Source organism: Mesitornis unicolor, unplaced genomic scaffold, assembly GCF_000695765.1.
Source record: "Mesitornis unicolor isolate BGI_N332 unplaced genomic scaffold, ASM69576v1 scaffold27454, whole genome shotgun sequence".
In the NCBI taxonomy this organism is placed as follows: domain Eukaryota; kingdom Metazoa; phylum Chordata; class Aves; order Mesitornithiformes; family Mesitornithidae; genus Mesitornis; species Mesitornis unicolor.
Genome location: NW_010181234.1, coordinates 458 through 12,568, shown reverse-complemented (window position 1 = coordinate 12,568; position 12,111 = coordinate 458). Strand labels below are relative to the sequence as shown.

The following is a 12,111-nucleotide window of genomic DNA, read 5'->3' as shown; positions in this document are numbered from 1 at the left end:
ACAGGGGAACAAGAGGCTGATGAGTTGGAAGGACAGCACATCCTCTGGGCAGGAGTGTGCGTAGAAACACTGCAATCATCTGTGCTGCTGCCCAGCACTGCTCCTTTCTACGTCCAGGAAGCAGAAGTTGCATCTGAGAGACAGCACCAAAAAAACCTGATATTTTCGCCTGAACAAATGTAGCAAATCGTTGCCTTGACAAGGAAGTTGTGTCCAACAACATGTTCCACGTTAACGGAGGATCAGGCTCTGCCAACAAAAGGCATTTCAGCACCTGAACAGAGCAACGCTGCAGTTCAGTGTCTCCCAGCCCTGTCTGCTGCTCGTTATTGCTTGGCTCTTGGTGCCACCCAGACATCACCCACGTGTTACTTCTTACACTATGTTTTATGCTTTGAGGTTCAGCTCAAGCTCTCTATCTAGCAGGTTATACCTAGCAGAACAAATAAGGTAAAGAAACTGTATTCCTGTGTTACACAGAAAATAGGAAGTCTATTCTACTGTTCTAAGAAATAGTTCATGCATAAGGCACAAAAATACCTTAGTTTTATTAGGGAAGGATGTTTCACTTCACATCTGGTTACACAGACCAGTGCGTGAGAGGAAAAGCAGCAAAGACAAGTGGAGAGCACCAGCCACCTTTCATCAGATTCATTCAAGTCCTAGGCCGTCACAAAGCACTGCCTTCCTCAGGAGTTGCTTTTCCTGTTGAAATCTGTCTGGTAACACAACTTGACTGTGCTGCTCCTCCCTAGCAGGCGAAAATAGAGGGCAATTAATCAAAACGTAAAAGAATTGAGACACAGAAGATGGAGGCATCTCTTCAGTGGCAGCAGAACTGACCTTTCTGAAGAAAGGCCTCGCCAACGCCCAGGACACCAAGAGCAGCACAAAGGACTGCCCCTGTGTGAAGATAGGGCACACGAGAGAGCGAGCCCAGGTGGAAGGAGCTGGGTAAGGGCAGTGGGGAGGAAGAAGGGCAGTAACTGAAAAGAGACGGTGACCTGCAGCAGCCATCAGGACAGATGGGAAGAGTCTGCAGAAAGGTCTCCAGGGGAGTCTGCCAGGCACACATGAATCTGTGGCATACTCCACTTTGAACGCCTTTAAACACTCAAGAATCTCTTAAAAACTTAGGATACAAGCACAAAGTAGGATTTTAAAAATCAAAACTCATGAGCTTGAGCTCATCCCACAGTTCTGTGCAGTTACGCTCCCCACAGGTGCCCAAGTCCTCCCCAGCCCACCCACGCTCCCCAGAGGCACAGCACCACACTCAGTGGCAGAGCTGCACCCACCCAGGCAGCACCGAGGAAAGAGAAGCCCTCTCCCTGTCCTGGTGCTGTCCTGCAGGGCTGTCATTTCAAAATTCACATCAAAGCAGGATTTGGGATGGCAGCAAAGCCTTACCAAGGAAGGTGTTCACACTGAAAAATGGCAGCATTCCAGTGGCCAGCACTCAATTCACACCCGTCCAACTGTATTTTTGCGTAATTCCAAGAAAAAAAAATAACCAAACAGTAACTTGGGTAAAAATTTATTTTACATACAGACCATTGCAACTTAACTATTAATCAAGAGAAGTTATTTTTCCTTACAGGAAGTGACCAGCTGGTCTGAGATTAACAGAAGTCTAAGTCTGAGAGCTGGGATTTAGTTTGGAAATCAGATCTTGGGGAAGGGTCCTTCCAAGCACCCGCTCAGTTCACTGAGGAGCTGCAGGACTTGAACTGCAGCTCAGCTGCGCTGCACAGTGCTGGAAGCAGACCCCCAGTCAGTTCAGACCTTTCCAAAGCTGAACTTTCTGAGAAAGATGACGCCTTGGAAATTTCTGGTATTTTGTTCAGCTCTCAAACTAGAAATGGAAGTGGTGAAACAGCACAGTCTCTGTGAAGTACAAAACATCAAGTTACAAGGCAGGAGACAAACAAGACAGCAATAATGGTGGGGACCCACCTAAGCCAAGTGTTCTACATGTAGCAGGCTCCTGGCTGAGTTCATTCTATGGCCCTAGGTCAATGGACAGAGTACAAAAAATACTTTGACCAATTATTAATTGTACTGGAAACAGAGTCTACTAAAAAGCAATTCTTACTCTAGGTGCCAATGAGTCCTTAAAAGCAGGGAGGGGACTGAGGAGCTGCACTTGGGCAGTGCTGCCAGGATCATTCACGCTGCTCCATTTTTACTTTGGGAGGTCTCAGGAAGGTCCTGTTTTTCTTTTCTTTCTTCCCCTTTGTATTTGCCTGGAAATTTCTCCAGCTGTCCACACGACCATCCCGACTTTCCTGGGAACAACAGACAGGAAGTGGAGAGTTAAGAAGGGCAAGAGCCAGAGAACAGGCAGTACATCCCATTTCAAGGGGTCAATAGCAACTCCCCCCACCTTTTCCAGCACACTCTGGCAGCCAGGACTTCCAGCCCCTGTGAAGAGCCAGAGCAATGCACACAGCGCAGCAGAAATACAAGTGAGCTCATGAGCACCACTATGAGCACCTTGCTGGTTTCTTGTTTCAGAAGCAACCGGCTTGGGATGTGAGTCCTGACTGGAGTCTACTGAAACCTCTAATGTGCCAAGGGAACAAGAAACCTCATCTCCAATGGATGCTCCTCATCTGTCAGCCCAGAACATCCCATTTCCTTACTTTGTCTCACATCCTTGAGATGGCTCCTTGTGTCCAATGCTGGGCTCCCCAGTACCAGAGAGATATCGACATACTGGAGAGAGTCCAACAAAGGGCCACAAAGACGATTAAAGGACTGGAGCATCTCTGAAATAAGGCCAAGAGAGCTGGAATGCTCAGCCTGGAGAACACAAGGCTCAGGGGAAATCTCATCAACATGCAGCTGTATCTGAAGGATGATGGAAAGAAGACTGAGCCAGGCTCTTCTTGGTGATATCCAGTGCCAGGATCAGCGGCCACAGGCACCAACTGAAACACGGGAGGCTCTACCTGAACATCTGAAAACATGTTTTTAATGAGGGTCACCAAGCACTGGAAAAGGTTGCCCAGTTTGTGGAGTCGCCATGGCTGAGGATATTCAAAAGCCGTCTGGACGTGGTCCTGGGCAACTGGTTCCAGGTGGCCCTGCTGCAGCAAGGGGGTTGGACCAGGAGGACCCGAGAGTTCCCTTCCAACCTCAACCATTCTGTGACCACACTTCTGCCAGGGATAAAAGTATGGCAACTTTTGTTCTAATCTTCTTGTTTCTTACAGTTTGTTGGTGGAAGCTGTTCTTGAAATAACTAAGAAAGTGAATTTTGAGAGTAGATGTTCCAATCTGCTTGCTCTACAATACATCAAGATATAATTCAGTTCTGAAAGCAGCCTATGAATAGCTTCTAGAAACAGCAGGCAACCACTTGGATGACACAGATATTCCTATGTGGATTCAGAAATGCCGTAGAACACACATGAGGGACAAAACTGACAGGTTTTAAGGTAAAAAGACAGGGTAAGAACCAGGATGCAGTATGCAGACAAGGACTGGAATCACCAGGAGCAGGAAAACCCCGAAAAGCAATGCAGAGGTAAAACACAAGCACCTTTAAAGGTTGGGATTTCTGTGTTGGGTTTCTTTGGGGTTTTTTTTTGAAACTGAGGCAGAACCACAATCAGCTTGAAGGTTTTTTTACTTATGGTTTAAATATAATTTGAAGCAGCAACACACATACTCCTTTTGGATATATTTTAGAGGCAGCCACTGAAACAGTACACATAGAACAGCAGCCAAGAATTAATGTGTTATTTTGTCTCCAATCACCCTCTCTCAATGATGGTCACTAGCAGAAATAAGCTGCTTATTCTCGTGTATTCCAGTATTTTGGACATTAACACCTAGCTTTCATACTGTCTTTTCACATGGATTAAGAGTCATCAGCAGGGCTGGAGAAGGCCCCCGCACCTGCAGAGGTTCAAGCTGTCTGAGTGTGACTGAGGACATGCAGAACTCAGAGCTATCTATCAATAGTTCTGCAGCTGCCCCGTTGGGTCCAGCATTATTTGCTTGTAACACTTGCTCACATTTCCTCAGCTGCTGCGCTTTACTGCATCCCTACAGCACTGACACTCAACTTCTGTGGCCATTCTGGCATGGGAACACAGAACTTCTGCCAGCAGCGAGGCCAGTGACATCCTCATTTATCTCTGCCATTACATGACAAAACCCATAGTGCACTTAACACAGCAGCATTACACAAGTTTCCCAGAATATCCAGCTTCTTATATCCATGTTATATAGCACATCAACACAAACTCTTCCCAGCTGAGTCTCCAGAAACATCCTAGTTGTCCACTTTCCACAGGATTCCAGTTTGGCTCATACACTTCTCTTCCACACACATTTTTTAAAGTCCTCTTGAACACAGACTTGGATCTGGCTTTGGATCAAACAATCTAGCTCATCTTTTCATTAAGTCCTCCACACTGTTACTGACTTCTTTCCTGCCCATCACCGCCCCCCTGCCCCATGTCACAAGACTTCTCCTCTGGTGTGTAATGAGGGGAGAGTTACAGGCCAGATAAACTATCTTGGCAGGCTGTAGGTCTGACTTCTAAAACAGCAGCACAACCACCACGAAGGTACTTCTGATACCCCTAAACCCTGCACAGAGGGTGGAAGGGTCCAAGGCAAGTGACTGTCATTCAGGTCTCTGATACTCACAGGAGATGCAGATTCCGTAAGTGTCAGCAATCAGACTGAGAAGTACCAACAAGAGTAAGAGTTGCTAGAGTAACTTTTACTGGCTACCAGTGAGCTGCACTAAGCAGCAACTCAAATTGCTCATTAGGGACAATAATGAACTGCCAACAGAGCTGAAAAATACTACACCTTCATTTACCAGACCTGCTTCTGGAAGGGTGATACCAAAGCCCCATCAGTGGGCTCTCCTCCCCACACAAGGACAAAACCCAGGCTTGTGCAGGGTCTTTTACTAAATGTCTACTTAAATTATCTTACAGCACCTGCAGACAAAAAGTCTCTCTTCTCCCTAGGAGCATTTCCTACAGCATGGCCAAGAATCGCTGAGGCTTGTCCTGTACATTAAACTGCTGATTACCTCAAAGTTCTTCTGCCATTCACGCTCTCGTTTAGCCTTCTCTTGTGCCTCAATTTCCTCTTCTCTCTGCCGCTTTCTGGAAGGGAAGCCACAAAGAAGTTATAAACCCACAAGCATCTACTTTAAAGAAACACAGTAATACTTTCATAACATCTCAGAAAGCTCTTCTGATTTCTTGGTAGATTAAAAGGCTTATCAGAAGAGATAAATACACACAAAGATAGCACAGCAAATAGAATTTTATTTCAAATCTGGAATAGCAGCGAGCAGAGAAGATGGTTTAGGACCACTCACAGTACACACGTACTTAGTGAGTCAGCTTCTCTTGCTCAGCAAAACAAGCTGGACTCCTTCATAACGCTAATGATAAGAGGAGGCTGGACCAGACAATCTCCAGAGGTCTGCTCCAACTTAGATTTTTCTACAGCTCTGTAATTCCTCATCTTGTCTGAGGAAGCATGCAGGGGGAAGAATGCTACTCATACCTTTCATGCATTTCTTTTGCTTCTCTTTCTTTCCTCTTAATTTCCAGTTCAGCAAAGAGCTTCATTGTCTGTTTGTATACAGCTTGTTTGAACTGCAAAACACAAATCCAGTCTTAAAATAATGTCCACTAACACAGCTGGACAAGTCTAGTCTACATACGAATGTAAGGAACATAAAGAGAATGCAAAGCTTATGTATGTCCACATAAACCCTGCTTGACCGTAAGCAGTAGCAGCAGCATATGAGAAGGCATTAATCACTGCTGATTAAAAACTGGCCCTGACACCAGGAAACAGCTACTTATTAGCCTGCTATCAGTCACATTTTCATTTGTATTCATGAAGCTATGCCTAAACAGAATTGTTCATTTCAAGCTCTCTTATTCTTCAGTTAAGTCCTGCAATGGTACATTTGGCAAAAAGCAAAATGTTCACTGTTTAGACAGTAAATTCCCTGCAGATCTTGATGTGTTGTAGAAGTCTAGCATTGGCTTTCTAGTAGGAAATATCAGTAAACATAAAATAAACTTCATTATTAAAGAACAGCAAGAAACTTCAGAAAAATCAATGGAAAACAAGATTATTATCAGGTTACTGTGATAATACCAAGAGGAAAAAAATCACTTTGTAGGAGAAAAAAAAGGTGATGACAGTAAGACTAACAATGTCAGTGTTTGATCATCATCTGTCATTCTGTTCAAGCCTCTAATACCACTTGGATTTTTCAGACTAGAAACTAGGTAAGAAGAACTAAGTTACATCATGCTTTTTCTAATAAAAGTGATTTGTTGCAGAACAGCACATCTACCAACAAGTGCTATATGGAAGAAACAGGCAAAACAGCTCTGACTGTGAAACATCACTCAAAGTGCATTTCAGAGATGCTGCAGTGGGCTCTGTACACGCCTCTGCTGGCAGCAAAGACATCACAGTTCATGCATTCAGAAACAAGAAATTAAATTCAAATAAGACTGTATGACGTGCAACCAATACAGAACTGCTCTAAGAAAAGAACTGTGTATTTTGATCTTTATGATCTCATTATTGACTCTTTACATTACAGTTAAGCTGTTTTCTAAAATATATGGGTATTAGCCGACACATGGTATTCTACAGCAGCTTATCAGATTTTGTTCTTCTGTAAGTGCAAGGATTTACAACACTCTAGCAAGTCTAATAAATACTTTCATATTGATTTTGACTCTTAATTCCTCAAAACACATTCTGGACTCTCCAGTTTCTCTGAACAGTACATGACTTACAACTTCAGGATCATCCTCTTCTACAGTGGGAGGTTTTCCATCCTTCTTCAACTGCTTCTTTTTTTCTTTAACCTAAAGATTAAGGAAAAAAATAAGAGCCTAAAAGGTTTTTTAGGACTTACATTAATTGTATCCCAAATACTTCTGCATTCCTACGCCACTGCATGGGAAGAACTCCACATGACAGTTCTTGATGTGGATCAATGTTTTATTTTAGGCATAAACCTCCTGGTCTTAGGTCCAGATAAACACATAAAAGATCACTCCCACCTGAACTGCAGTAATTAAAAATACTGTGTTACATACTGTTCATTCAACATAATCCCTTTGTTGTTTTTTGTTTTTAAGATACACTCATATCCAATATACACCATTCAAACCAGCAGAAATCTTATTTTGCTTTGTAATATTCAAGAGACTAACAACGAGAAGCAGAACACAGTGTTCCTTGGTTTAGAGTATCTGAGCTCTCCTGTATCATCTGCTTTCTCAAGCTTGTTGTGTTTTAGCCCATTCACATCACACAAGTAACTACTTGGCCAATCCAATCTAAGCTCCTTTTCTTATCTTATATCGTTTTCTCCCAAATTTCCCAGTCTCCTGCTGTCACCACCTATTTTCTTCTGCCTACACACATCTGAACTGCATCACTCATTCACAGACTTAAAAAAAATATTTAGGTCAGATCATGTGGTCTGACCTAATTATTTCAAGTAGCAAATTTCACTGAATTATCTTGCACTGAGCTCAACAGCAGTCTTGGACAAAGCACATTTGTTTCTGAAGAGCTCAGAGTCCACCTGCACAGCATCATTACAAGGTTTGCTCAGCTCCCCTTTTAATGACTTAAGCATGCAGCCGATGTAAAAAGCAAACTACAAATGACTGATTACCACTCACCGTGCCCCTGGACATATGGAATACTCACAGTGTGTTCCACATATTCTTTTCCTGCCTGTATCACATCCAAGGCCCTCTTCTTTTGCTCCTGATCTAGCAGCAACTTGTATGCTTTATCTACAGCTAACAAAAAGCATCACCATTAATAGTACCAGCAGTCACATTTGCAAGGCATGACAAGATTGCTACTTGTTGACCATACAAGTTTTGCTTCCTAGCATTTGGGGCTGGAGGGTGTTTGGTTGGTTTTTGTTTGGTTTTTTTTAAATCTAGGTAAGTGATATCATGATGAGTCAAATAAGATATGAGGTACAATGATGGCAGAGACTGTCAGACACCTTTTGGAGTTAGAGGGTTGAAGTGTCAGTCCTACCAAGCGATTTAGTTATAGGGCACAAGGTAAGATTAAGGTGCAAAACGGCTCACTATAATGCAAAGCATTCACCTAAAATCAGATGTAACCTAAAAACGTTACTTCTGTCGTATGGTCTTTGAACACAATCCAAGACACATCCTGAACAGCTTTTCTTGAACAATCTTGAACCCCAGGGCCTGCTTTGTCCACGCCGCAGACCAGCGATGGGAACACCGCCACCTAGCGACATCCTCTGCTGTGTGCCACCTCACACAGCCCTCAGCCAAAGCACCTCCACAGCAATTCTGTCTGCAGGGCCTTCACCCCTAAAACTTATAAACCAGCTACAGAAAGAGCAGTCCAACCACTATTATACACCAGCCCAGCAAAAGGGTGAGCGCATTACCTTCAAATGCCTTCTGGGCTCTGTCTGCATCATCTTGGTTTTTGTCTGGATGCACCAATATTGACAACTGCAAGAGAAAGGATCTTGCTATCAAGATCACTGTAAAAGACTAAGACAATTTCAGAGATTTTTGTGAGAGGGAGGAAAAAGTCTCGGACAGGAGGAATCACAAGGGAACATATTCCTTTGTATATGGACAAATCAGCTGACAATATGTAGAAGTATGCATCGGTAAAAGCTTATACATCAAAATACAACCCCCATAACAAACAGGCTGTCTGAGAAAAGCTGCAGCCTGCAATGTACAGAACAAGAAGAACACCCTGCAGCTGCAGTGCCTTGGGCTGACACAAATCCCTGGGCCACCCAAATTTTGTATCCTTAAGAAGAAACAAACCTACAAAAATCATCCTCAACCGAAGTTTAGTTTTCACTCAATAACATCTCCCCAAAAGTTCTCCAGTATCCTCAAGGCTATTCAAACATTGAACTATTTAAAAGAGAAGTTTTTCCTTTAGGCTCCTTTACTGAAAATTGAGAAAAATCCTTCCTGTATTCTCTATCCAGCAGAGACAGGACATTGATCGCTGCCATGTTTAGGGCAACCTTAAATGGGCTGGAAAGCACATGTCCTCCACCTTCCTCTTCCAGAGAAAGTTCTTCCAAACTCTCCCCATATGGCATTCTTTTTTTCAGACCTCTTATTTTTGCTTTTGCTGCACGGACTCTCCAGTTTATCTGCATCCCTCCTAGTATAATGCTCAAAACCAGTCACAGTGCAGCAACTGAAATTGCATCAGCACTGATGAATGCAAAATAATTCCTTCCTGAACTCTACACATAGCACATGCTAGTTCACAGGAAAAGGTTCGCCTCTGGTCCTACGCAGCAGATGCTGCTGATTTACTCTGTGATTTGCTCCAGCCACACTTTTCCATCTGTTGGCTGTTCCACATTCTGTATTGAGGTGCATGATTTCTTCAATGCACTCCATGCACTTTTTTCATTTCCTCACATGGACTTCACAAGATTTTCCTGTGGTATCCTACCAGCCTAAAGCTAAGGCAGCCCCAGTCCGCAGATCTGCAGATCCCCAGATCCGTAGATCTGAGAAGTCAGCAACAGACTAAAAGGTTTTCCACTGTCCACCACATCCTGTCACTAACTTGGCAGGTGCGTATCTCTGTCAGCCAGCACAGCTTCCTGCCTGAAGACAGGGCTTGATGTTTACATCACTAATCCAGGCAGGAAGCTGCAGCCCTCCAGATGTTGTGTTCCTTTGCTGCATGCACTGATAAAACTCAAATGTCTCCTGCAGATCTGTCAGCAGGATAAGCCTGGGGTAATGCTCCCTGCGTTGCGTGGGGCAATGCAGACAGGTCAGTGAGCAGGGCTGCTGCTGCTCCAGGGAACCCAGCCACCAAAAGTGACTACTGGGATTCTTAAACAAACCCCACAGAAAATACACTTCTGGATCCAAGTCCATATATTGGAGAAAAATGCCTTTTCTCAATTCTTAATTTCTGACAAACTTTTTACCTTCTCTTTGAACTGAAGTTCAATAAGCCAATTATACACAAGCATATCAGTTAGCAATAGCCCCATCACACACTTTACAGGCAAAGCAGCATACCATGCACGGACCAGGGACACTTTTGCAGCTCTCCTCCTGTTGATACAAAGATTGTTCTATGCATTTCTTCCCAAAATGGCTACTCCTCCACACAGATACAGCTTTACCACCATTTTTCTCACTCGCAAGCACAGATGCACAATCTCTAAAGAGCTTCTAGTTTCCTTCCAGAGGCTTCAACTGCAAAAGCCAAATACCTGCCGGAATCTTTTCTTTATCTCTTCGTCTGTGGCTTCAGGATCCATCTGCAGCACCTAGAAGAGACATGAGAGCAGAGCACGATAAATGAAGCTCCCCATGTTTCAGGTTCCTGGCAGCAAGCTCTGAACACTTGGTTCCCTGGCAAACAGACACAAAGCCAGAGAGCTCCCCCCATCAAGGAGCTCCTTCAGGACATGAATTTTCGCCTAATGAAGCAGAAACATTTTAAGGGATAATGTAGACAGCTGCCATCCCTAAATAGCCACAACTGGTCTAAAACCTCAACCAGTCCCATAGCAATGCTTAGTCCAGCAGAAATGGAAGCACACAGTGGCTTTGGGACACTGCTGGATTCATAACTGAGAGCTTTGGGCACGAAACACACTACTTTGTAAGAATTTACTCATTTTATAATTCTGAAAGATGACAAGAGAGTTTTGCTGTCTGGTTTCATGAATGAGCCCACTTGTCTACGTACAAGTAGACACATCTACATCTTTAGGGATGTGGCAGAGTTTAGGAGCTCTTTCAAGAATTAATTGACTGCACAGAAGTCCCAAGCAACCAGTGAGTCTACTCAAGCCAGATGCATGCTGCTCTGACACTAAGAAGCTATAAATAAAAAACACCCACAGGATAGCAACAGTGTACTTCTAAATGGCCTTCTTCATTTACTCTCCAAGTCGAGTACTAAGATCTACACAGAACTGAACATTATCAAGGTGAAGCTGCCAACCAATCTGGCTGACCAGCCCTAAACTGGGCCTAGAAAAAGCACGAGGCTTTAAAAAGGCAGATGACATATTGGTAAGGAATGTACACAGGGAAAGCCATCTTCAGAGGAGCACCACGCTGTTTTATTTACTGTCTTCCTCAGGCTTCTATACTTGTTAACTTTATAACTGACTGCAACTGGAATCAAACTACATAATGTGCAAGGAAATGACCCATTTTCCAGTGACAGCTCAAAGATTGCTCACTAGTGGGAGCAGTGAGCATCCTTCTCTCATTCTGTGCACTACACAAGTTCACAAGGATGAACAGCCAAAAGACAATTAGAAATGCCAAGTCAAGAGCGCTCAAACAACAGCTGGCAAACGAGCCACCCGCAGCTCTTATGCTCGCATTCAGAAAGTACCCAGCATTAATCTGCCAAATCTTCCAGTGCTGTTGCACAAGGGAAATGCGTCAAAAGAATACAGTTTGTGCCTGCCTTAAAACAGTGAAAAAGAGAGCAAGTGCATATATACCATCCTTCTGTCTTCTGTAAACCTTCTGCACAGTAATCTATATCTAGAGATTTTTTTTCTTATGTTGAGCCTTTTTACTAGAAAAAGAAGAAGTCTGGAAGTTGGAGTACCAAGCCAGAAGGGAGGATAAAATGTTCAGACTAACCTCAAATGGGTTCAAGTTGAAATAGGAAGATCCAGGTCGAGTCAGCCTGTCAATTTGGTTTTTTGATGTTAAAACAGAGTCTCGTTTTTCAATCTGTTTTACCTGAACAAGAGAGACTTACATTAACTGACCATCAAGACCTACTTACCTGTCTTCCCATGCGACTACTACAGCAGTCATCATCATCCCATACTACAATCCACAATACCTCTTGCTCATCCCACGCCTGTTACTTCACTCAAGCAGAGCACATTTTATCACCTTTTCTACAGCATGACAATATTTCCAACATTACATTTTAACTATAAAAAACCCTAGAAAACGCTTCTGCCTGTCTTTTCTACAGCTTGCTCACCAGCTGTGACTTTCCTCTCACTCTGCTTCTGTCATTGAGATTCCTTGGAAACTTACA

At 43.5% G+C, this 12,111-nt stretch overlaps 1 protein-coding gene across 1 annotated transcript; it reads right to left on the bottom strand.

Annotated features, from left to right (window-relative positions):
* Positions 1 to 1,521: 1,521 nt before the first annotated feature.
* Positions 1,522 to 11,801, bottom strand: DNAJC8 (DnaJ (Hsp40) homolog, subfamily C, member 8; the record flags this gene model as incomplete). Its single annotated transcript, XM_010183378.1, has 8 exons — positions 1,522 to 2,288; positions 5,063 to 5,138; positions 5,548 to 5,639; positions 6,810 to 6,881; positions 7,738 to 7,832; positions 8,471 to 8,537; positions 10,301 to 10,357; positions 11,700 to 11,801. Coding segments are annotated over 8 exons (684 nt in total), but the record flags the coding sequence as incomplete, so codon positions are not given.
* Between the last annotated feature and the right edge of the window lie 310 nt (positions 11,802 to 12,111).